The 24,837-nt window shown below is 42.2% G+C and overlaps 8 protein-coding genes across 11 annotated transcripts; 6 read left to right on the top strand and 2 right to left on the bottom strand.

Moving 5' to 3' along the window:
* The first annotated feature begins 2,438 nt into the window (after window positions 1–2,438).
* On the top strand, window positions 2,439–4,149 carry LOC131137673 (uncharacterized). The gene is made up of 3 exons (XM_078797781.1): window positions 2,439–2,922; window positions 3,460–3,663; window positions 4,106–4,149. The coding sequence occupies exons 1-3, from the start codon at window positions 2,727–2,729 to the stop codon at window positions 4,114–4,116; spliced, it is 411 nt and encodes a 136-aa protein (XP_078653907.1). The 5' UTR covers window positions 2,439–2,726; the 3' UTR covers window positions 4,117–4,149.
* LOC144901930 (uncharacterized) lies at window positions 3,690–5,132 on the top strand. The gene has a single exon (XM_078797772.1). It carries the CDS (start codon window positions 3,789–3,791, stop codon window positions 4,836–4,838), a length of 1,050 nt encoding a protein of 349 aa, XP_078653898.1. The 5' UTR covers window positions 3,690–3,788; the 3' UTR covers window positions 4,839–5,132.
* A 712-nt stretch (window positions 5,133–5,844) lies between these two features.
* On the top strand, window positions 5,845–8,246 carry LOC131136817 (uncharacterized). Its single transcript, XM_078797766.1, has 2 exons — window positions 5,845–6,113; window positions 6,465–8,246. The coding sequence occupies exon 2, from the start codon at window positions 6,607–6,609 to the stop codon at window positions 8,062–8,064; it is 1,458 nt and encodes a 485-aa protein (XP_078653892.1). The 5' UTR covers window positions 5,845–6,113; window positions 6,465–6,606; the 3' UTR covers window positions 8,065–8,246.
* A 610-nt stretch (window positions 8,247–8,856) lies between these two features.
* LOC144894424 (uncharacterized) lies at window positions 8,857–13,408 on the top strand. The gene is made up of 2 exons (XM_078797769.1): window positions 8,857–9,286; window positions 9,402–13,408. Exons 1-2 carry the CDS (start codon window positions 9,091–9,093, stop codon window positions 10,310–10,312), a joined length of 1,107 nt encoding a protein of 368 aa, XP_078653895.1. The 5' UTR covers window positions 8,857–9,090; the 3' UTR covers window positions 10,313–13,408.
* On the bottom strand, window positions 11,606–13,930 carry LOC131137702 (uncharacterized). Its single transcript, XM_078797768.1, has 2 exons — window positions 13,652–13,930; window positions 11,606–12,985 (listed from the first exon to the last, which is right to left on the bottom strand). Exons 1-2 carry the CDS (start codon window positions 13,728–13,730, stop codon window positions 11,862–11,864), a joined length of 1,203 nt encoding a protein of 400 aa, XP_078653894.1. The 5' UTR covers window positions 13,731–13,930; the 3' UTR covers window positions 11,606–11,861.
* A 22-nt stretch (window positions 13,931–13,952) lies between these two features.
* Window positions 13,953–15,920, bottom strand: LOC144894448 (uncharacterized). Of its 2 annotated transcripts, none has more exons than XM_078797773.1 (2): window positions 15,700–15,920; window positions 13,953–15,373 (listed from the first exon to the last, which is right to left on the bottom strand). In XM_078797773.1, exon 2 carries the CDS (start codon window positions 15,322–15,324, stop codon window positions 14,299–14,301), a length of 1,026 nt encoding a protein of 341 aa, XP_078653899.1. In that variant the 5' UTR covers window positions 15,325–15,373; window positions 15,700–15,920; the 3' UTR covers window positions 13,953–14,298. The 2 variants fall into 2 exon arrangements, with proteins under 2 accessions (XP_078653899.1, XP_078653900.1); XM_078797774.1 differs by lacking the exon at window positions 15,700–15,920 and adding an exon at window positions 15,591–15,671.
* A 287-nt stretch (window positions 15,921–16,207) lies between these two features.
* Window positions 16,208–19,608, top strand: LOC131137723 (phospholipase A and acyltransferase 4-like). Its single transcript, XM_058085980.2, has 7 exons — window positions 16,208–16,242; window positions 16,324–16,394; window positions 17,534–17,584; window positions 17,658–17,769; window positions 18,180–18,442; window positions 18,537–18,613; window positions 19,285–19,608. The coding sequence occupies exons 3-7, from the start codon at window positions 17,555–17,557 to the stop codon at window positions 19,322–19,324; spliced, it is 522 nt and encodes a 173-aa protein (XP_057941963.2). The 5' UTR covers window positions 16,208–16,242; window positions 16,324–16,394; window positions 17,534–17,554; the 3' UTR covers window positions 19,325–19,608.
* An 845-nt stretch (window positions 19,609–20,453) lies between these two features.
* On the top strand, window positions 20,454–24,335 carry LOC131137724 (phospholipase A and acyltransferase 4-like). Of its 3 annotated transcripts, none has more exons than XM_078797779.1 (7): window positions 20,454–20,527; window positions 21,302–21,378; window positions 23,113–23,163; window positions 23,240–23,351; window positions 23,530–23,792; window positions 23,883–23,959; window positions 24,152–24,335. In XM_078797779.1, exons 3-7 carry the CDS (start codon window positions 23,134–23,136, stop codon window positions 24,189–24,191), a joined length of 522 nt encoding a protein of 173 aa, XP_078653905.1. In that variant the 5' UTR covers window positions 20,454–20,527; window positions 21,302–21,378; window positions 23,113–23,133; the 3' UTR covers window positions 24,192–24,335. The 3 variants fall into 3 exon arrangements, with proteins under 3 accessions (XP_078653905.1, XP_078653906.1, XP_057941965.2); XM_078797780.1 differs by lacking the exon at window positions 20,454–20,527 and having other exon boundaries at window positions 21,066–21,378; window positions 23,530–23,702; window positions 23,777–23,792; window positions 24,152–24,324; XM_058085982.2 differs by lacking the exon at window positions 20,454–20,527 and having other exon boundaries at window positions 21,085–21,378.
* Window positions 24,336–24,837: the final 502 nt, after the last annotated feature.

Genomic DNA, 24,837 nt, shown 5'->3' with positions numbered 1-24,837 from the left:
TTACCGCAAACTGTGCAGCAAAAAGGTTTCTCCCCAGTGTGTGTTCTCATGTGTCCCTTCAAAGATATCTTCTGAGAGAAACTTTTACCACAAACTGAGCAGGAAAAAGGTTTCTCTCCGGTGTGTGTTCTTGTGTGAGTTTTCAAATGTGACCGCTGAGAGAATCTTCTGCCACAAACCAGGCAGGTGAAAGGTTTCTCCCCCGTGTGACGTCTCATGTGTACTTTCAGATTTCCCTTGGTTACAAAAGTTTTGTCGCATTGAGAACATTTCCAGTGCGTGTTGTCGGCGTGACACGTCGTCGCAGCTTTCGGGTCGTCGTCATCCGTGTCGAGAGAGTGTGACTCTGTGTCGTCGCTATCTGATAGCGGAGCTAAGAGGTTGTGATCTTGCGATCCTCCGCAGCGGTCTACGTCAGCTTCTGAAGAGCTGCTGCTCCTCCTCACGCCACCTCGACCTTTGTCATCACCATGTTGGCCGTCCACAGTGACAACAATCACGGGGAACTCTTCCACTCCTTCAAGATGCTCTTCTTCTTCTTTAATGTGGGGGGGCTGTTTCACCTTGGAGTTCCACTCCTGCTGCTTGGGGGGTAGATGTTCTTCACTGATGTCTGCAGGACGCAAAAAGGCAAAGACATGCATTAGAGAATACTCATCTATGTACACTATTCATTATTTGCACTCAAATTAATATATATTCCAGTGTCTGCAATATATACCTGCTCCTGTGCAATATTATGTGTATATAGCTTGCTAAACTGTCTTTTTTACTTTTTGTATACTTTTTTAACTTAACTATTACACTGAAGAAAGGAGAAGCTCTCCAATCTCGTTGTGCATCCGCAATAATGACAAAGGCCATTCCATTCCAAGTGGAGCTTGTAGTATGCAGACACCTCACCGGAAGTCACGTGACTTCGTGTATTTGTTTGGCTAAGGCTCTCAAAATAATGAAAATACATAAAAACAAGCGCACTGCTTTTAACTTGTTACATGTATACGGTTTTAACATCATTTGCATTCTCTACACATGAGATATAGATATAGACACCGTTATGCTTCTATTATTCATTGTTTACAACACTTTGCCCAAATCTTAGCTGCAGGGACTCGAGATGGCCGCTAGCGAGCTAACCAGTTAGCTTCGAATTTATTTCAATTCATTTCAATATGTTTGGAGTGATAATAGACAATAGACTACCACGAAACAGCAATCATTTATGATTTAATATCCGTGATAATCAAACCGATCACCGCTTTGCAGTAAAAAGGCAAAAAAAACATGCGAGAATACGAATAGAACTAACCCGATCTGTGTGGAACCACTTCACTCTTCTGGCAAACAGCGTCCAGTAGTTGACGTTGTCGCTCGTTCTCCTCTTTTGTTCGACAAAGTTCCTCCTCGTACTCTGTTATGGTTCTTTCCAACACGACAAATATTTCTTCAACAGCCGCGGTTAGTCGCTGATTCACCAACGCTCTCAGCATTTGGACTTTACACATTTTTACACAATCACAACACTTTACACTCACACTTGATCTCCGCTTAGTGATGTGTTGACAACTTCCGGGTTTCTTTGTTAGCCGCTCGTCAGCTAAATTAAAATAAGATGGACTGAGAAGCTTCAATGTTTACCGACACGTGTTTTTCTGACACCTGTCCTTCAAAAAAAGTATCTCGCTGTCACTCAGTTACTTTGTATGAGGTGTTTTTCTCGCAAAGCCACCCGGAATATACTAAGGCGCAGGTGTGCGCATGCGCAACGTGACGTTGTAAGCAACGTCATTTTCCGGATGAAAATGAGATTTCACAATAAAGTATTTGCCAAATGAATTCGTGTTCGAATTCATATACAACACAAAATAAACATCAGTCAACAAAAATAAATAAGAAGATCAAAATATTTTTCATATTCAGACACCGAAAGTTGACATTTTCAAAGTAGCTTGGTTCAATTCTACGTGCAAGCGTTCTCAATGCAACAGGAGACCGGAACTCATCGGAAACACTCGGGCCATTTCGGTGCAACACTTTCTGTAACTGCTCCGGTCTTCAGAATAAAAGTATACCTGGAAACTATAACTAGGTTACATCACAAATATGCACCAGTGGCTTTTGATGCTAAAATGTCTTTGGAGCCCAACTCAAAAACTATTTAGACGTGGCAAAACGAGACCTGTCATACACAGAAATGTCCCACAAAGACTGCTGTTTTCCAACGCACCGTACAGTACCACTTCCGTGGTCCGCAGCATTGCCTTTAATGGCAACTATTAGTGTTCGTATATGACTGAATAGCACATTTTATATTCTTTAATACTTGAGAAGAACACATGGTATGTATCTTGACCACTGCCCTTTTCAAGCAGCATAAGCAACTCTGAAAGGGTCTTCATCGACGCGATGTGACTTCATTGATTACGTTGCAAGTCGCATGCGCAGTTGATCACACCGGCCGCCACGTTTAGAGTACTGTACATTCTGTAGTCTTCGAGAAAAAAGACACAAAGGGTAATTGATAAAACAAAACAATGAATGTGAACGACGTAGAGATTAAGTGACGATTTTATTAGTAGCAGGACAAACTCGTCTTAGGCGAGTTTTGCAGCTTCACGGGCTAGTGTAGCTAACTAGCGGCTAACAAAGAGACCCGGAAGTTAGCTGCTAAACATCGATCCACGTAAAGCTCAAGTGTGAGTGTAACGTGTTGTGATTGCCTGAAAATGTGCAAAGTCCAAATGCTGAGAGCGCTGGTGAATCAGCGACTGACTGCGGCTGTTGAAGAAATATTTGTCGTGTTGGAAAGAACGATAGCAGAGTACGAGCAGGAACTTTATCGCACGAAAGAGGAGAACGAGCGACAACGTCAACTACTGGACGCTGTTTTCAAGAAGCACCAAGTTGTGTTACACAGAGCAGGTTAGTTTCATTCATACTCTCACATGTTTAAAAGTTTCCTATTTGTTTATGAACACTACTCATTAAAAGCTTTTCTCAGTGGAAGGTCGCACTGCCGCCATTTTGGCTGTGACGCCATAGCTCGAAGCTTTACGGCCATTGTTGCCAACCCCTCAGTAAGAAAGGTGCCTATTGGCTGGGTAACGTCACGGGCGACGATGCAACAAATGGTGTGGGTAAAAAAAAAGCATACTTTCCCGTTAACCGCATTTCATAATAACATGAAAATCTCTTTGTAATAGAGGTAGTAAGGCATTTTCAGAACAAGACTCTTACCACTCGCTGGTTTATTGAAACAGTTTAAATAAATTATTTAATAATTTATTTCGGTTTCATTGTATTATAATTACAGCTTTAATATGTGCTATTTTGAAATACCGTCATGTATAAAAAATGTTAGACCAGCCCTATCAGATATTGCTATGCTATGCTATGCTGGGGTACACTGATACTCGGAGACATTTCCAAAGTATGTATTTGTCTTCTTGTGTCCCGCAGACACCAGTGAAGAACGTCTTCCCTCAGACGAGCATGAGGAGCCACAGTCCCCCCACATGAAAGAGGAAGAAGAGGATCTACAGCCTCCCAGGATTAAAGAGGAAGAGGAGGATCATAGCATCAGTCAGGAGGCGGAGCATCTTGAAGGATTGGAGACGGAGTTCCCAGTGATTGATGTTACTGTGAAGAGTGAAGATGATGAAGGTGAGGAGGAGAAGAGTGAGGCGGAAGGCGGATCACGAGCAGACAACCTCTTAGCTCCGCTATCAGATAGCGACGCCACAACGTCACACTCTCCCGACACTGATGACGAAGACTCTAAAGCTGATATGACGCATCACACGGATAACGCATGCTGGAAATGCTCTGAGTGCGACAAAACTTTCCATCACCGTCGTAATCTTAAAAGACACATGAGAATACACACTGACGACACACACTTTGAATGTTCGCAGTGCGACAAAACCTTTAAACACCGTCGTAGTGTTAAAAGACACATGAGAATACACACTGAAAACACACACTTCGAATGCTCTCAGTGCGACAAAACTTTTAAGCACCGTCGTGGTCTGGAAACGCACATGAGGGTACACAGTGACAACACACACTTCAAATGCTCTCATTGTGACAAAACTTTCCTTCACAGAGGAACCCTGAACAGACATGTGAGACAACACACAGGAGAGAAACCTTTCACCTGCTCGGTTTGTGATAGACGATTCTCTCTGCTGTCAAATTTGAAAGTACACACAAGATTGCATGCCGGAGAGAAACCTTTTCCTTGCACGGCGTGCGGTAAAAGATACTTCCAGAAAGCCGACTTGAAAAGACACGCAAGAATACACACTGGAGAGAAACCTTTTCTTTGCTCAACTTGTGGGAAAGGATTCATTTACAAGTCACTTTTGAAAGAACACATCAGAATCCACACTGGAGAGAAACCTTTTCCTTGTTCGGTGTGCGGTAAGAGGTTCCATCATAAAGGTAATTTGAAAACACACATAAGAACGCACACCGGAGAGAAACCCTTTTCTTGCTCGGTGTGTGGTAAAAGTTTTGCTCAAAAAGCCGCTTTTAATAGACACACAGGAATCCACACCGGAGAGAGACCCTTTCCGTGCACTTTGTGCGGCAAAAGATTCTTTCTCAGCGGCGATCTAAAAAGGCACACGAGAACGCACACTGGCGAAATACCGTTATCCTGCGCAGTGTGCGGTAAAAGTTTCTCAAGGACGATAACTTTGATTCGACATACGATGACTCACATTATGGAAAATAACTTCACTTGTTCAGTATGTGGGCAGCAATTCGTGAACAGCACGGACCTGACTGAACACATACGAAGCCACACTAGCGAGAAACTGGAAAACGTTTTCTAACGTTAGGTTAGCTTTTTTTTGGACTCCAAACAGGAGAACCGAGGGACAATAGGGGAAATGGTCACATGGCTGTGAGACGTCTTGAAAGCTCAGAGGCTGAGTTTCATCCCCCTAAAATTTTAATTGACCAATGTTTGCACAAAATGTCGCATGAAAGTCCAATTTTGGGCCTGAAGGTTTCTAGGTATTTGATGAAAAATGAATGAACATATATGTACATACAGTGTATACATGTGTGAGAATCCATTATACATGCACGAGTATGACATACAGGTAGATGTCAATAAAAACCTGAGCAGCAGTATTCTGTATTTTGACTTCCTGACTGTGTTGACAACACTTCTCACACACAAGTGTGCAAGTTGCAAGTGTGTCCCATCACTGTGGACACAGCAAGATCAAATAATACCAAGACTGCTTCACGGATGTGGGAAGTGGTGGTAACAATGCATACCCGTGTACCAGAGGTGAATAGTACTTGATGAGGTATAAATAAGCATCATACATCACTGCCTCATGTATTTATAAGTACCAGTGTTATACATCTACAAAGTTTGTATCACGTATACCTGTGTTTCTTTTGGTCTCGTAGAACTATTTGAGCAATTAATGGCTGCAGAGGGCACCGTTTCTGTATCCTGCTTACCAATATGGCGGGCCTATGGCGTACTAAGGACCGTTAATTAATATGTCTTACTATCCGACGACTTTTAAGCGAATAGGTATGATAAAGACATACTGATCAACGATCAACGTGCCCTTTTTGTGCTGTATATTCACGTGTTCATTATGAATTTTTCAAAAAGTTAAGCAGGAAGTGGCGTTAAAGGAGACGTACGGCGCGTGCGCACACAGGTTGTGGCGTTTCCCACTACTTTCCCTACATTTCTTGGACAAAAATACAATTTATAATCGTTAAACATTTAATGTTAGCTGCACATACATTAAGTGTCAGTAAGTGAAAGTTTTATTCATGTCCAGATAAACTCGTCCCGGTGAACTTTGAAGCGTCTTAGCTAGCTTAGCTTGCTAGCTGCTAACAAAGAGACCCGGAAGTTATCGACACACCCCGAATCAGAGCGTAAGTGTGCAAAGTACAAATGCCGAGAGCGTTGGTGAACCGGCGACCAACTGCGGATGTCCGATGAATATTTGTAGCGTGAGAAAGAACGATAGCAGAGTACTAGGAGGAAGTTTGTCGAACAAAAGAGAACGAACGACAACATCAAATACCGGACGCTGTTTGCAAGGAGCTTCGAGTTCTACACAAGGCAGGTTAGTTTCATTCTTATTCTTACATGTTTTCATATTTTTATTTATTCATTAACCCCACTCATGAAACGCGTTTCTACGTGGCGGTTTAGTTTCTTTACGTAATGCACAGATCCAGTGTGGGATCCATACTAAGCGTGATGAGAGATGTTTTGAATTTTCGACTTGTGACTGTCACTGTGAGCGGGAATTCGCCCCGAAAACTTAGGGTACTTTCTCATGGGTGTTAAACTGCCCCCTTCAATTTTCTCATACCGTATAAGTCGCACACCCACAGCCACACCAGCATGTTATGCTAGTTCCCATTCACTCCCTGAAAGAGAGGCATTCACATGTATTTTTGCCAACTTCCAGGTTTCCAGACCAGAAGAAATAGCCAACTATGTAAAGAGCGGAGCAAAACCGGACTTTTCTAAAGCATGCCTTTGACATCTTGTGTCCTGCAGACGTCAGTCAAGAACATCTCCCCCCTGAGCAGCAGGAGCGGACCTCCAGGATGGAGCAGGCAGAGCCACAGCACCCCCACATTAAAGAGGAAGATGATGAGGCACAGACCCTCCACCTTAAGGAGGAGGGGGATGAGCCACAGCCTCCCAACATTAAGGAGGAAGAGGAACCACAACAGACCCCCCACAGTGAAAAAGAAGAGGAGGACCCACAGCCCACCCAACTTAAAGTGGTTAAGGAGGATCCACAGTACCTCCACATTAAAGACGAAGAGGAGGATCACAGCATCAGTCAGGAGGGAGGGCATCTTGAGGAGTTCCCCGTGATTTGTTTCACTGTGAAGAGTGAAGAAGAAGAAGGTAAAAGTGAGGAGAAGAGAGAGGCGGAGCCTCCAAGCAGCAGCTCAACTCAACACCCAACAGAAGCCGAAGGAAACCGCTGTGGAGGATCACCATCACACAACCTCTTAGCTCCGCTATCAGATAGTGATGACACGACGTCACACTCTGCAGACACCGATGATGACGACTCCGAAGCTGATATGACACATCACACTGACAACAAACGCTGGAAATGCTCTCAATGTGACAAAACCTTTGTCAGCAAAAGAGACCTGAAGAGACACCGGAGATGTCACACTGGAGAGAAACCTTTTGCCTGCTCAGTTTGTGGAAAAAGATTCTCTCAGCAGTCAAATTTGAATGTACACAAAAGAATACACACTGGAGAGAAACCTTTTCCTTGCTCAGCTTGCGGTAAACGATTCTCGAAAAAGACAACACTGAAAGTACACACAAGGACACACACGGGAGAGAAACCTTTTCCTTGTTCGGTGTGTGGCAAAAGATTCAATCAAAAGGGTGTTTTTAAAAGACACGCTCAAACACACACTGGAGAGAAACCTTTTCTTTGCATAGTTTGCGGTAAACGGTTCTCCGATAAGGCAACTTTGAAGGTGCACACAAGAGTGCACACTGGAGAGAAACCGTTCCCCTGCTCACATTGTGGGAAACGGTTCTCTGATAAGGCAACTTTGAAAGTGCACACAAGGGTACACAGTGGAGAGAAACCTTTTCCCTGCTCACTTTGTGGTAAAAGTTTCTCCGGTAAGAAAACTTTGAAAGTGCACACAAGAATACACACCGGAGAGAAACCCTTTCCTTGCTCGGTTTGTGGTAAAAGTTACACGCAGAAAGGTGCGTTGAGCAGACACACTAGAATGCACACTGGAGAGAAACCCTTTCCCTGCTCGGTGTGCGGTAAAAGATTCTATCTTAACGGCGAGTTAAAAAGACACGCCAGACAACACACCCGAGAGAAACCTTTCCCCTGCTCGGTGTGTCATAAGAGTTTCTCCGATAAGACAAGTTTGCTCAGACACACGCGAACACACACCACGGGTGAAAACAACATTTCTTGCTCAGTGTGTGGCCAGCCATTCACAAATAGAGCAAAGCTGACGGAACACGTGAGAAGCCACACTGAAGAGGAGAAAGCTTTTTTTTAAAGGATGCATTCCAACATACATGGAGCGGGAAGGCCGCCATGATGGTAAGCAACCAAGCTGGGTGGGGCTAGGGCCACAACAGTAAATCACTACGTCTGAGCTGGGTGTTAAATAAAGCTATGCACAGTGTGATAAAATGAGTATTTACCATAAAGACTGAATATATAGGTATATACTGTAAATAAATATGTAAGAATACTGCACCTATAATAAAAACCTGAGCCATTTTCCCTTCGTCATCACGTCAGGCAACACGATTTCCACTATACGTACAGGTATGTGCAATATACTTCCTTCTGACTCTGTCTCTGAGGACCTCATCAGTCAAGGTACGTCCAGCTGACACGTGGAGTTCTGTAGTACAGACTAGACGACTGGTCGTAATTCCAAAAAAGTACACTTTCCCTTTAAGACAGAAAGACCCCTCGGACTAGGATGTTACTTCCTCGTACTGCTATTGTTCTTTCCAACGATACAAATATTTTTGACTGCCTCATTCAGTCGCCGATCTATCTACGCTATCGGCATTTGTGCTCGACACATTTTCACACAATCACAACACTTGACACTCATTGTGCACTGTTTCCGGAGCCTGCCATCCACTACCAATATGGCGGCCAAACACGCCCAGGGAAGTATAAGACAAGTCATATTTCTTCCAATATGGCGTCTTTGTTTTCCCTTGCAGTACTAACTGCACGGGCAGTACTGTATTGTACAGTATTAAAAGGAATATCTATATATTTAAAGCTATCCAGGAAGTGATGTTAGCACAGCGCATGCGCACACCGGCCACCACTGTTGTACCTCGATTGCCGCTACTTTTTCCTGGTAGCATTTGAAGAAAAACACAACTTAAATCTATGTAATGTGAACGGCGCATAGATTAAGTATCAAAGAGGCATACGTTTATTCGTGTCAGGATAAACTCGTCGTTTCAGTGAACTTCGAGGTTCTCAAGCTAGCTGAGCTTGCTAGCTGCTAACAAAGAGCAGCTAACAAGCTGCTAACAAAGATTGTGTGAAAATGTGCAAAGTCCAAATGCTGAGAGCGTTGGTGAACCAGCGACTGACCGCGGCGGTTGAAGAAATATTCATAGTATTGGAAAGAACGATAGCAGAGTACGAGGAGGAACTTTCTCGAACCAAAGAGGAGAACGAGCGACAACGTCAACTCCTGGACGCTGTTTTTGAGAAGCCTGGAGTTGTGTTGCGCAAGGCAGGTTAGTTTCATTCTTACACTGACGCGTTTATAAGCTTCCTGTTTGTTCATTTACACTACTCATGAAAAGATGAATAAATACTAATATTTGGTTTTTGTCTTCTTGTGTCCTGCAGACATCAGTGAAGATCATCTTCCCCCTGAGCAGCAGGAGTGGAACTCCATGATGGAGTGCAAGGAGCCACTGCCCTCCCATATTAAAGAGGGGGAACAGGAGGAGCCCTCAGTGGTCGGTGTCCCTGTGAAGAGTGAAGACGATGAAGATGAAAGCGGCACAACTCAATACGTGACAACCCATGAAGGCCACTGTGGAGGATCAGGAACACACAACCTCTTAGCTCCGCTATCAGATAGCGACGACACAGCGTCATGCTCTCCTGACACAGATGATGACGACTCGAAACCTGGTGTGACATGTCATGCTGGCAACACACGCTTTAAATGCTCCCAGTGTGACAAAACTTTTGTTTACAAGAGAAATTTGAGAAAACACACCAGACAGCACACGGGAGAGAAACCTTTCACCTGCTTAGTTTGCGGTAAAAGATTCTCCCTACAGTCAGTTTTGAAAGTACACACAAGAATACACACTGGAGAGAAACCTTTTTCTTGCACGGCGTGTGGCGAAGGATTCCCTGTGAAGGCAGCTTTGAAAGTACATACACTAATGCACACTGGAGAGAAACCTTTTCCCTGCACAGTGTGTGGTAAAAGATTCAATCAAAAAGGAGGTTTAAAGAAACACTCTAAAGTACACACTGGAGAGAAACCTTTTTCCTGTGTCGTTTGTGGTAAACGTTTCACTGAGAAGGGAAATTTGGAAGTACACACAAGAATCCACACCGGAGATCGACCCTTTCCCTGCACCATGTGCGGTAAAAGATTCCAGCTCAATGGCGGTTTAAAAAGACACACTAGAATACACACTGGAGAGAAACCTTTTCCCTGTTCGGTTTGTGGTAAAAGCTTCGCAGATAAGACAACGTTGACTAGACACGCAAGGACACACTCTAGTGAAAACGACTGAAAAGTTTTTTAAAGGACACACACATTCAGGCGGGTTGCAAAGAACACAATAAGGGAACTATGAACACCGAGGCGGTGTTGCTCATTTTAAACAAACAAACAAAAACTAAAGTGCTAAAAGAAGAACTAACATTGCTAACTGACACAATGCTAAACCCCCTGGTCAGCAACCCATAACCAAAGACTCTACAGATAGCAAGACATCCAGGTTAGCCGGCAATGCATGTAACACAGTGTCGTACGCCATGGAGCGGAAAGTCCGCCATGACAGTGCACAACAGTGTACGATGTTATTTGCTGAACAGATTGAATACATGTACATATATGAATATGTAAGAAACCATTAGGCTGCACAGGTATGACCTACGTGTAGATATCAATAAAAACGAAAGAGCATGAATTTTTGATGGCTTTTCGGATAAAGACAAGATAATTAAACGCATCTGCCAACTCTCGTACCATCTTAATGACAAATCAAGTGAAGGACACGTATGACCAGACTACAAAGCCATTAGCAACAACAGAAGTGGCATTAATGTATTTTTTTGTATTATTGATTAGCTCCAGAATAGCAAAGTTATTAAAAAAATAACCAACGCAGAGACTTATTATGTTGTAAAATTAGCAGGTGTGGTTCCATGTGTTTGTTCGTGGCGTATCGCACTACAATTCTAATATAAACAAACGCTGTTGAGCTAAAATGGCGCCCGGCGTCCCACAACCCATAGTGCGATCACGTGCAAGTATCGTGAGAGTTCGTCTTGGCCTCGTGATACCAAACAGAGGCGCTAGCAATCCGGATGATATTTTGGACGCTAAATAAGCGAACGCAGGTCAAGGGAAACTTTTCGCAAAAAGGATTTTTAAGTGAAACACATGCTAACCGTTGTTCTGTTCGGCAATTAATATTAATTTAATCAAAGTGTATTTTAGCTAGCCCCACCCAGCTCGCTTGCTTACCATCATGGCGGACTTTCTGCTCCATGGAACGATACACTCTGTTACACCAGGTATTATTGTGTTCCTCCACCTGGGTGTGTAAATAAAGTTTTTAATTAAGTGTTCAAGTTTCTCCCCAGTGTAAATTCTTGTGTTTTTAACTTACTTTTACGAATGAATGTTGTACCACACACCAAACAAGAAAAATGTTTCTTTCCGGTGTGTTTTCTTGCGCATTATCTCAAATTTGACTGCCTAATAGTCACAAACTGACTATTTTTGTTAGGATTTTACAAAATCTCACACTTTATATCATCACTCAATAAATGTGGGCAGTATTAGAACGATAGCAAAGTCAAATAAATAAAAAACTTTACTGAGAAAAGCCAATCACGGGGACACACAAAACAACAAAAAAACATTGGGTCATTGAGTGGAACCATGCACCTCATTAGGTCGAATTTAGGCAGCCTTGAGCCCCCTATAACTGTACATTATTATTATATCATTCAATTCAGACATGCCCATTTGCAATCGGGCATGGAGTTGAATCTCCATGTTGAAGGATGCCTCGGGAATCCTCTTTTTGGGGATTTTTTTACTGATTTTTGCTAGTGTGTGCTCTTATGTCTTAACAAAGACTTCTTATGAGAGAAACTTTGGGCGCAAACCGCACAGGAAAAAGGTTTCTCTCCAGTGTGTGTTCTTATGTGTGTTTTTAAATAACTTTTGCGATAAAATCTCTTGTTGCACACCGTGCAAGGAAAGGGTTTCTCTCCAGTGTGTATGCTAGTGTGTCGATTCAGATCGCATTTCCGATGGAATCTTTTCTCACACAACGAACAAGGAAAGGCTTTCTCTCCAGTGTGGATGCTCGTGTGCTCCTCCAAGTGAGACTTAATACTGAATCCTTTACCGCAAAATGAGCAGGAAAAAGGATTCTCTCCTGTGTGCATTATTGTGTGCCTCTTTAAGTTACCTTTTCTATAAAATCTTTTCCCACACACCGTGCAAGGAAAAGCTTTCTCTCCAGTGTGGATACTTGTGTGCTTTTTTAAATCACATTTTCTTTTGAATCCTTTACCGCACGCTAAGCAGGTAAAACGTTTGTCTCCAGTGTGCATTACTGTGTGTTTCTTTAAATCACACTTTCGATTGAATCTTTTACCGCATGCCGAGCAAGGAAAAGGTTTGTCGTCACCGTGTGTTCCCGTGTGTTCCTTCAAATGTGACCGCTGAGAGAATCTGTCACCGCAAACCGAGCAGGCAAACGGTTTCTCTCCGGTGTGTCTCATGTGTCTTATCAGATTTCTCTTGTGAACAAACGTTTTGTCACACTGAGAGCATTTCCAGCGTGCGTTGTCAGCGCGATGTGTCATGTCAGCTTCGAAGACGTCATCGTCCGTGTCAGTACAGTGTGACGACGTGTTGTCACTCTCTGATAGCGGAGCTAAGAGGCTGTGTGTTCGTGATCCTCCGCAGTGGTCTCCATCACCTTCTCTTGTCACGTGTTGAGCCGAGCTGCTGCTTGGAGGCTGCGCCTCTCTCTTCTCCTCACTTTCACCTCTGTCATCATCATCATCTTCGCCCTTCATAGTGACAACAATCACCGGGAACTCATCCAGTCCTTCAGGGCTGATGCTGCGATCCTCCTCTTCCCCTTTAATGCGGGGGAGCTGTGGCTCCTCCTGCTCCATCCTGGAGGTCCACTCCTGCTGCTCAGGGGGGAGATGTTCTTCAAGGATGTCGACAGGACACAAGGAGGCAAAGAAAAATAATTTACACAATGAAAACAGCCTTTCACGTGCTTACTTTTTTCTGTGGGCTCTTATAATGTTACAAAATCATATTTAAGAGATTGTAAACAGGTTTTCCATGTGTTGAATGTCTTATTTTCTCTTATGATGTGGACTATATTGGATAATGAGTGTAAAGGTGACTATAGGGATGTTATTACATGTACAGAGGGCTCTAATAATGTTACAAAACCGTATTTAAGAGATTGTAAACAGGTTTTCCATGTGTTGAATGTCTTATTTTCTTTGATGATGTGGCCTAATTGGATAATGGGTGTGAAGGTGACTATAGGGGTGTTATTACATGTCCAGAGGGCTCTAATCATGTAAGATCGTGGCAAGAGTACGTAAATATTCTATAAACAAGGTTAATGAGAATCAATTAAGAAGCAATTATTGAACACAATCGAAAATGTTATCCGAATCGTATAAATCTCACCAATACGACAACAAAAGCACATGCATTTGTGACTATAAACACAGACGAGAACTGCAAAGCATCAATCTCATCACGTCAGTGTTGATAGATATTAGAACGGTATCAAGAAAATGCATTTATGACCAAACAGTGCTTAGGAACACGTGAGAGTAAGAACGAAACGAACCTGCTCTGTGTAACACGACGAAGTCCCTCCTCGTACTCTGTGTAACTTTATCCGGGCACGAATAGTCTCTCGGTGTCATCTATGTCGGTCACATTCAGTATTTTCAGCAATTATCCATCGCGTCCTTTGTGCATTCTTGAAGGCTACCCGGAAATGGAACATGTTTCCAAGATGGCTGCCGCTGTGCGCGTGCGCATTGTAGTTTCGCAGCTGTGGCAGGCAGTAGGCAGTAGCTTTTTGTTGTTTTTTTGTCCCCCGTTTTCGCTATTCAGCCATCCAGTTTCAAAGATCTTCATTCCAGTAAGACTTTTATTTAAAAAAGACAAAGCAAAGTAACAATTAACACATTTCTAATCACAAAAGACATCATCTGATAACTATTCAATTAAAGTTTACCAGAACATCACAGGTTGCCTCTGGAATCCTATTTCAGGCCTCCATGATGACGTCATGGAGATGGTGGACGTCTGTTGTCCTCTTCTGCGACTTCCTCTGACTCTCTAATCTTTGTGCTCTTGTAGATGAATCCAGTCCAGATCTTGGGAAGTCGAAACCAAGTGGGTTTTCAAGGTGGACCAGGTCTAAGTGGGTGCTATAAAAGCGTCTAAATGTGCCTTTATTGCATTTTCCCAAACAGAAGAAAATTTTTAAAAAAGATTTTCCAGGTGTGTGTTCTGGTGTCTTATAAAAGATTTCTGAAGAGAGAAACGTTTTCCACAGACTGCACAGGAAAAAGGTTTCTCTCCAGTGTGTGTTCTCGTGTGAGTTTTTAAATGACTTCTTCGATGAAATCTTTTATCGCACACGGTGCAAGGAAAAGGTTTCTTTCCAGCGTGTATACTAGCGTGTTTACTTAAGTTACCTTTTCGGTTGAATCTTCTCCCACACACGGTGCAAGAAAAAGCTTTCTCTCCGGTGTGCATGACTCTGTGTCTATTTAAATCACATTTGCCATTAAATCTTTTACCACACACCGTGCAAGGAAAAGGTTTCTCCCCGGTGTGTATCCTTGTGTGCCTTATTAGAAGACATTTTTGAGAGAAATTTTTACCGCAAACTGTGCAAGGATAGGGTTTCTCCCCAGTGTGTATTCTGCCGTGTCTTTTTAGAACAGCTTTTTGAGAGAAACTCTGACCGCAAATGCTGCAATGAAAAGGTTTCTCCCCGGTGTGTATTCTTGTGTGCGCCGTCAAATTTGACCGCTGACGGAATAGTTCGCCACAAACCGAGCAGATAAACGGTTTCTCTCTTGTGTGAAGTTTTGTGTGTATATTCAGATTTCCCTTCTTAACAAACGTTTTGTCACATTGAGAGCATTTCCAGCGTGCGTTGTCAGCGTGACGCGTCATATCGGTTTCGGAGTCTTCACCATCAGTGTCAGGGGAGTGTGACGTTGTGTCGTCAGTGTCAGATAGCGGCGCTAAAAGCGCTTGAGATCCTCCACAGCGGTCTCCATTAGCTTCTGTTACGTGTTGAGTGGAGATGCTGCTTCTCTTCTCACTTTGAGCTTCACTCTTCACAGGAACACCAATCACTGGGAACTCCTCTAATCCTTTGAGATGCTCTCCTTCCTGACTCATGGTGCGATCCTCCTCTTCCTCTTTAACATGGGGGGACTGTGGCTTCTCCTCTTCCTCATTAACTCGGAGGAGCTGCGACTCCTCCTGCTCCATCCTGGGGGTCCACTCCTGCTGCCAGGGCGAAGATCTTCTTCTCTGACGTCTGCAGGAGCCGAGAAGACAAAGACACGCTTTTAGAAAAGTCCTATTTGCACCGTCATGTGAGGCATTGTCCTACAGAGTGTCTTGAAGGATCTTATTAGTGTGTCTAACAGCTATTTTTATATATATATATATATATAACAATTGGAGTAAAGGCTCTGGACTCTAATGAGTCCAGAGGACGTAACAAGAGGGGCAGCCAACAGATGAAACCTTACCAAAAGGAAACGTTCCTGCAACCAGCAGTTCTCAACTTGCAAGCATATTAAACTCATACCAACAAACTCACAAATGACTCCTATTAGGATGAAATGACAAAATATGCACCTGGCAAGAACAAAACGTACTATCCCAAGCTAGCAAAGATGCTAGTCGTTGACGTAGTCACTCGTACTCCTTTTGTTCGAGAAAGCTTCTACTCCGTCTCATAGTTCGTTGAAGCCAGTTTATCCTGCCATAAGTTAAATGTACGTGTCTCTCACATAAATATGAAGTTTGTTTATCTGCCCACTGTTCATTAAAAGGCTACCCGAAAATGTATATTTACTTTATCAAAATGGCTGCCCGTGCGCGCATGCGCATTGTTAATTTGTAGCTTTGCTATGACGCACCGGGCAGATGGGATGTTGAACACATAATATTGTTTTCGTAAAATTGTTTCTTTTCCCCTTAAGAATACAACACTTTTCTGCTAATATTTTGAGTTGTTGTTTAAATTACAGCTGTAAATATGATGACACGATACAAATAGATTTCATCATACAAAAAAAGTTTAGTCTATGGTCAGCATGTGGCGCATTATTTCCGCATTACACCGTCACAATGTACACGTTGGCATACCCAGCCGGAAGGATATTTTATACTGAATATGTAAGCAAGAGGGCGTCCGTATTGAGGGGCGGAGTTGGGGCGGTTTGAAAAGTGTAAAATATTTGTCCCATCCACCCCCAGGGCAGACCAGCAACAAGCAGGTGAAGTGTAACGACGAGCCGCGGACGGCGAACGAACACATCGACAGAAAGGTAAGAAAAGCAACACTAGTTGCTCATATTCTATGTATTCAGCCTATAGAACGAGTGTCAAATATATTGACTAAGACAAAAATGACAACTTTTACTCCAGGCCACCAGCAGGAAGTGTGGTTTCCGGCTTTCGTACTGACTCGCTTTCACTTAAATGCGTCACACACTGAACTCCATGTTCAAGGTCAAGATTCGCTAAGTTATTAGTTAGCTATTTTTGTCTTTAAATTCCTTAAAAAATACCAAAACAAACACACCTGCAGGGTGAACGAACAAAAGTAAGGAAAGCAACACTGGCTGGTGGTTGCTCATATTGTATATATTCAGCCTAATAGATAAAATCAGTGTCAAATATGTGAATTAAAAAGACAAAAATGACACCTTTTACAGCCACCGGTTTCCAGGAAGCCTGGCTTTCAGTTTCGTTTTGAGAAAGCACATTAGTAGAATATTTCCAACAGGTTAAGTGCCAGCAGCCAGTGAAACTATAAAAGTACCTTTTATTTAAAAAAAAAGAAAAATAATAATTAAAAAATAATAATATATATATATGTATAACTATGATTATTAAAATACGCTAATCTTTCAAACAGCTGAAAAAAACAAAAATCAAGCTGGTTATTTTTGTTTAGTTCAGTTAAAGATGAATAGCAAACTGAAGTTATTAATGCTCTCTTTCCAGGCTGAACTATTTTCTTGTGAGGAGGTGGCCATTTTGTTTCGCCTTGTTGTTTCCGAGTTTGCATTTTTTCCTTGTGCGTGCTTTGCTGTTCTCCGGGCACTACGCTTTTACTCCCACATTCCAAAAACATGCATGTTAGCTTCATTGGCGACTCCAAATGATCCATTTAGGGATGGACTAGGTGAGAGTAAATGGTTGTCCATGTATGCCCTGGTAACCAGTCCAGGGTGTACCTCAGCTGGGATAGGCGCCAGCATACCCCCAGGACTCTAGTGAGGTTAAGTGGCATAGAAAATATATAGATAGATTTTTGTGTTTTGCCTTTCAGCTCACCGGTATGGGAATTATACCGTGGGGCAGATTTCTTTGGATTTCACTTTTTCAGTTTTAACAAGGAAAGAATTGTGTGAATTGTCATGGTGTGAAATAAACGTCTAACACGGGTCCTTCTCTACAGGAACGACATTAAAACAGCAACATGTTCAACAATTCTTTTCGCACATACCAGGTATGTTACCAATGGAATATATTTCAACCTGAAATCCTTCATATAAACAGTGTTTTCTTGTTTTTCGCCATAGTTTGGTGATATGTTACCCCAGCTTGGGGACATGATAGAAATCTCTCGCAACACCTACCAGCATTGGGCCTTGTATGTGGGCAACGGTTGTGTTGTTCATTTGACTCGACCCGGTGAGTTCATCACTGCCACATAAGAAAAGTTATTAGACAGTTATTAGTATGAGCTCCATTATCATGTAGCACTGCCTTAATCCCCTTGGGCATGGAAACCCCCAGAGCATATATAGCCAAACAACCATTTCTATGGACAATTTAGTGTGCCCCCTCCTGCTTTTAGCCCTGTTTTAGCTCTGAATGAATGTTTGGATATTGTATTTTAATGCATTGTTTACTCTATTTTTATTTCTTTTTTCTCTGCTGCAAAGCGTCTTTGAGTACTCTGAAAAGCGCTATACAAATAAAATGTATTATTATTACCATAGTGTATTTCATATGCCCATATTACCAACCGTTATCATAAAGTAGTTAATTGAATTCACATCCCATGTTGTTAAAAGTTACTGTTGCCATGTCTACTGTAGGCAAGTTTGCAGACTTGAACGACAACGGCTACTTCTGCAAGGATATGGCCGTGGTGAGGATGGATACTTTGCACGAGGTGTTGGACGGCGACAAGTACAGAGTCAACAACGTTATGGACAGCTCGTACAAACCCCGCCCAATTTATGACATCTTGAGGGAGGCCCTGGAGCAGGTGGGCAAGGTGCTGCACTACTATGTCCTTAGTGCAAACTGTGAGCATTTTGTCACCAAACTGCGTTATGGCAGCGCAGTGTCCCGCCAGGTGAGTGTTTTTGTTTTTCGAAGAAAAAAAAAATTAATCTGTTATACGCCACGATAATGAAATGATAAATGGCAAATTTCTGTGTTGTTTGCAGGTGCAAAAACTCTTTTTGATGGGTCCTGTGGGCTGGGTGACTGCAATGATCCTTGCCGTCAGAGACACAAGCATCAGGTGAGTCGTTCACGAAATTATGTCCTTGACACACCTTTTTCTCATGACAAAAACGGTGACGAGCTCAGGTTGTGAACAGAACAAATATACGCATCAGCACTCAGTAACCTCACCAAATCGTATCTTGATGTGTTCACACACGGTTTCAGCACTTGTGATGAAATATGACGTGAAAGGAAAACTCTATAGTCGTGTATCGGTGCATCGCATTCAATGAGACCAAAGACAGTGGTGTCATCATCCGGGGGGGGGGTGCTCCCCGCTCCCCGCTCCCCAGGCTCACTTCCCCGACAGGCGGAGGTGAGTTGGGTGAGCAGGATCCTTGCGTATGTTCCTGCAGAAAGGAGGTGCTTCAGCTTGTAGTGCCCCTTCTTTTCAACCCACCCCAAAAAACAGAATCCCAAGAACGTTTCTGTGCCAGGTGCTCTGTTTCCACTGGGTGGAGTTAGCTTCCTTCGAGCATTTCCGCACTGCGGCTGAGTCTTTCTTTGAGAATGTTCACAGCTGTGAAACTGTTTGAAACTGCGATCCCCCCTTCCTATAAACATCCTGTATCGGTACACATGTGATTAGTGAGGCGTGGATTGTCAAGGCAAAGATTTGTTCTCACTGACGACTGATCTTACTGCTTATATCACCCCTCCAACCCCCCCCCCCCCCCCCCCCCCCAGCTCCACCCCCAGGTCCGCTATGTCACTCCACCGCCAGTAAAGAGCCAGTTCCAGTTCCCAGGACGTCCCGACAACGTCAACTACCCCTTGTTTATTTCACAGCGATGACTTGTATTCACTTCTTGTATGTCTTCAAGAGTTAAGCGTTTTAAGATCTACTTATTTTTGGTCCAGAACAAATGTTACATTGTGTTGGTCATTTCCGCAGTTATTTCACTTCTGTTTCAGTATTGGATGTCCAAGTATTTCTTTTTTAATTGTATTGATTTGTCTCCTTGCATGCACCTTTTTATTAAATTGCACCTGTGACTATTCTCAAAGAACTCGTCTTGTCTCTTGTCTGTTCTGAAGCCAGCAGAAAAGTTTTATTGTTATGTTATTTCTATTCTTGTCCAGTAATTTACTACCGTGCTGATATCAAGCCATTAATTATCGGACATGGTTAATTAGAAGGTTTCATCAATCAAGTATCATGTTCCAATAGCATTAGCATCATGCAGAGGGACACTCACAAATTAATTTTTAGCATTACTTAATTGAACACAACACTATAACAATATTAGTGTGGGATTTAACAAGAATATTTCAACATAATTACTACGTCTATGTCATAGAGTGTGTTAATATAACTAGATTTCAGAAGTGCACAGTTATTAACTATGAAATATGTAATCTATGGAGTGAATAATTACAAGAAGCCCGGAAGAAATAACACAGTTTTAACCAGCAACTGAATAAAAGGAACAACTATCAAGGTCTTGCAAAAATATGATAAGCTTATATCAGCCAAGACAAGCAGGGCAGCCGTGGGAGTCTACTGCAGAGATAGCAGCTTATATTTGGAGAGTTTGGAGACACGGTCAAAAGAAACATTTAAGCAGAACCAAGGGATGGATCAGGAGCCAACTCTCATTCACTTCGTAGGGAGGACAAGGAAAGAGATTTGGCCGTCCGGAGCTCCGGGGTCAGCAGTTCATTTCTATCTGATGCATTGTTAATATATTTTGAATACATTTTGTAAATCTAATACCAGTTTGTGAGTCTTTTTTTGCTTCTCAGGAGAGTAAAGAACCCGCAAAAAGGGGAAATGAATTACTAAATTTAAATAAAGTGGCCCTTTTGGTAGTTTGAGGAAGAATGTCATTTCCAAAAATTCCTGGTGACCCTCACGTGATCTACTGAAGAGGAAAAGACATTTTTGGGGGTGGCTGGAAAAGTCTCTGCATATTCAGCCCACATAAAGGTAAGAAGAGACCTCATATCTTATGAATTGATATGTAGGGGTCCCTCAAGGATCCATCTTTTGAATTTTCTTTTTGTAATAATATGACTTTATTCCCGTAATATTTTGTCTATTCCCCCATAATTGTACAACTTCCCCCTCCCCACCTATTAACTTTGTTTAATTAAATTAAATTAAATTAAATTAAATTAAATTAAATTAAATTAAATTAAATTAAATTTAATTTAATTTAATTTAATTTAATTTAATTTAATTTAATTTAATTTAATTTAATTTAATTTAATTTAATTTAATTTAATTTATAATGTTGTGTAATATTGTTTAATATAACAAATTTTTATTGACATATTTGAAGTCATAATATTGCGAGTTCTTCTAAATTTCGTTTGTTTTTTTCTTCTTTTATAGAATATGACTTTTGTTGGTAATATTCAGAGTTGGATCTCGTAAATTACAACTGTTTTTTTCCCATTTTTGCTCTGCTAGTGCTTCTCAAATAGTGGGGCGAGCTCCCCTGTGGCACGGTCTGTACAGTACAGATAACAGTTTCAGTTTCTGGGGGGCACGATACAATAGATTTCATAATACCACATGTTCAAGTTCACTTCAGCCTATGGTGAGCAGGTGGCGCACTATTTCCGCATTACCAGTGAGGCCAGGGAACCGTTACGGTTATTTTTATACTGTATATGTAAGGAAGAAGACGTTTCGTATTGAGGGGCGGAGTTGAGGGCGGTCTGAAGTATAAAGTTTTTGTCCCGGTCCACCCCCCAGACAGACCACCAGCACGCAGGTGCAGCACAACCAGGAGCAGCAGTCCACGGACGGCGAACCAATACATCTACAGAAAAGTAAGAAAAGCAACACTAGTTGTTCATATTCTATGTATTCAGCCTATAGAACGAGTGTCAAATATGTTGACTAAGACAAAAATGACAACTTTTACTGCAGGCCACCAACAGGAAGTGTGGCTTTCAGTTTCGTTACTGTACTGACTCACTTTGACTTTAATGTATCACACATTGAACTCCATATTCAAGGTCAACATTCAATTCATGCTGACGGCTGGTGCTATTTTTTTCCTTCTCTGACATCTTTAAAATCTTTTTCTTTTTTTTTTTCTGAAACAAATCACTGCTGATTTCTGTCCATGCCTGTGGAAATGTTGACAAATTTGGAAAGCTTAGAGCAGTACTCCCGAGTTGTGACCGTGCAAGATTCATTTGGAGAGTCACCGAATCTCAGCCTCTTCCACACGAGGACAAAAAGAATCTGCACTTCTTTCTGCTGCCTTTCCAAGGATTTCCTATAGTTCCCACCCTGTTTAATTCATCCCACCCACGCCCACCTCCAGGCACGCACACTCCACTAGGCAGGTCACATTCCCAAGCGCTCCAGAGAACTTCCGGATACGCGCGAGGGAGTGTCTGCAGGAGAGATGGTACCCTAACTAAATGCTCTCCCTCCCATTCTACTTCGTAAAATTCTAGGAGTGTCCGGTAATTGTAAGTTCTGGGAGCGAAGCGTTCTCGTGGGCCGATAGATCTTTAAGTATACTGGTCCCTGAGCATGTAGCGCTTTCTATGTAAGGAGAATTTTAAACTGAATTCTAAATTTGTGATCTCCTCTTTAAAGATTTCTTATGGCAGCCTCCAAAGCATGAACTATAGTTTTTCTGCATCTGGTAGTGGAAGGGTTTTTTTGGTTTTTCTTATGTTTTTGACACTTGTGGTATTTGGGAATTTGGCACAAAGGTTTTTGACTGTATTGTGGTGGGAGGGGTGCAAGATTTCAGTCTTATCCGATGCGTTTGGGGTCATCCAGCTATTTATGACATTTAGTCACGCTTGGAGTTTGGATGACTGACTAGTTTGGGTAAAGAATCAATGAGCGTTTTTTATTCATATTGCTTCAGGAGGACATGTAAAGGCTGAACAGTACAGGTCGTAGCACAGAACCCTTTGGCATGCCATTGACTGACATTCACTTGTCTGGATTCTTTCTTACTAATGGATACAGACTGCTGGCCGTCTGACAAATACGATTGGAACCATTTTAATGCCGTTTCTTGTTGGAATTTAGTGATCAGTTGTGTCAAATGCTGCTGCAAAGGCTAATAAAAATAATACTGAGCTGTTGAGCTACTGTATTACATTGTAAATCCTTACTGAAAGACCTTAAGTTGGAGATTATTTTGAAGGAAAGAGTGTAAGTGATTGGTAATGACATTCCTATAGGACCTTGGAGAAAAATGAAAAGTTAGATATTAATCTGTAGTTAGCGCAGAGATGTGGATCAAGGCTCGTTTTTTTAAAGGGGTTTGGTTTTAAAAGCACTATAGCGACCTATTGATTATTTTCAGAAGAGCTTTATTGTAATATCTTTGAACGGGTGAGTAGGGATGGTATCTAACTCGCATTAATATTAGCGTTTCTTAGGGCTTTTTTTAGTTTTTTATGCTCTCTTTCCAGACTGAACAATTTTCTTATGAGCATGGGAATTACACCATGGATTTCTCTTTTATAGTTTTTTATAAGTTTCTTGTTTGTGTGAAATAAATGTCTAACATGGGTCCTTCTCTATAGGAACGGCATTAGAACAGCAACATGTTCAACAATCCTTTTCGCCCATACAAGGTATGTTCCTTATGGAATATATTTCAACCTGAAATCCTTCATATAAACAGTGTTTTTTTTTTGTTTTGCCCCGTAGCACGGTGAGGAAGAACCCGAGCTTGGAGACATGATAGAAATCTCTCGTGGCACCTACCAGCATTGGGCCTTGTATGTGGGCAACAATTGTGTTGTTCATTTGACTCGACCCGGTGAGTTCTTCACTGCCACATAAGAAAAGTTATTAGATATTAGTATGAGCTCTGCCTTAATCCTCTTGGGCATGGAAATCCCCAGAGCCCATATTACCAACCGTTATCATGAAGTAGTTAATTGAATTCACATCCATTCACATGTTCTTAAAAGTTACTGTCGCTTTGTCTACTGTAGGGAAGTCTTCGGACGTCAACACCAACAGATACTTCTGCAGGGATATGGCCGTGGTGTTGATGGAAAAGTTGCGGGAGGTGGTGGGAGACAACTACTACAGAGTCAACAACCTGCTGGACCGCAGTTACAAACCCCGCCCAGTTCGCGTCATCGTGAAGGAGGCGCTGGCGGAGGTGGGCAAGGTGCTACGCTACTACATCCTCAGTGCAAACTGTGAGCATTTTGTCACCAAACTCCGTTATGGCAGCGCAATGTCCCGCCAGGTGAGTGTTTTTTCTAAAAAAAAATATATATTTATTATTATACGCCACCACAATGAAATGATAAATGACAAATTTCTGTGTTGTTTGCAGGTGCAAAGACTCTTTTTCATGGGTCCCGTGGGTTGGGTGACTGCAGGGATCCTTGCACTCACAGGCGCCAGCACCAGGTGATTTCAGACATTCAGCTACTAAACAAAAATGGGAAGGCCATTTGGCCGCAGCCCATCCTGTGTCTGCAACCACGTAACATCCCATAGTACCGCTGTGGATTGTGAAGGCAAAATAAAGCACATGAATGAATGCATTGATTTGTTCTTACTGATGACTGATCTTAATGCTTACACCCCTTTCTCCCCCAGCTCCACCCCCAGATCCAATAAGGCGATCCGCCACCGGTAAAGAACCAGTCGCAGTTGCCAGAACGTTCCGAAAAACATCAACTACCCTTTCTTCTCTACTGTATCAGTATTGGCTGTCCTCAAGTACTTTATTTGGAATTGTATCGATTTGTCTCTGTCATCTTTTATTAAATTCTACCTTTATTTTCAAAGAACTTATCTTGTCTCTTGTCCAGTACTATTATATTACTACCATGCTTGTTGATTTGTTTTTATACTTATGGTACTCATTTCCTGCTTCTTTAGTTGTTTGCTTCGTGCTTCGTTATATCAGTGATGATGTATTGGAAGTGGGGATGTCCGATATTGGCTTTTTTGCCGAAAACCGTCCAACTTTCAATTTCTGATACTAATATAAGATGATTAGGATGACAATATGTTTAACATGACATATCTCCTGTGTTGGAATTAACACATACTGCACAGCATTTTTGAAATAGAAAACAATGGAAGTACTGTTAAGAAGGAGGTAATGGTTCTTAATGGAGGTAATGGAGTTCGGACACCATGGAAATATTCCAGTTCTTTGTTATGCATGTGGATGGCATCTTTTGGCAATATGTGTGGTGTTAGTCCAGGGGAGCGTGGGTTTGTCGAAAGGCACAAGCACACAACCGCTTAGCTCCACTGTCTGATAGCGACAACAA

The sequence above is a fragment of the Doryrhamphus excisus genome, linkage group LG17, assembly GCF_037039965.1.
Source record: "Doryrhamphus excisus strain RoL-2023G ecotype Guam linkage group LG17, RoL_Dexc_Guam_v1.1, whole genome shotgun sequence".
In the NCBI taxonomy this organism is placed as follows: domain Eukaryota; kingdom Metazoa; phylum Chordata; class Actinopteri; order Syngnathiformes; family Syngnathidae; genus Doryrhamphus; species Doryrhamphus excisus.
The sequence above is the reverse complement of the archived record's forward strand: the minus strand, read 5'-3'. Positions and strand labels throughout refer to the sequence as shown.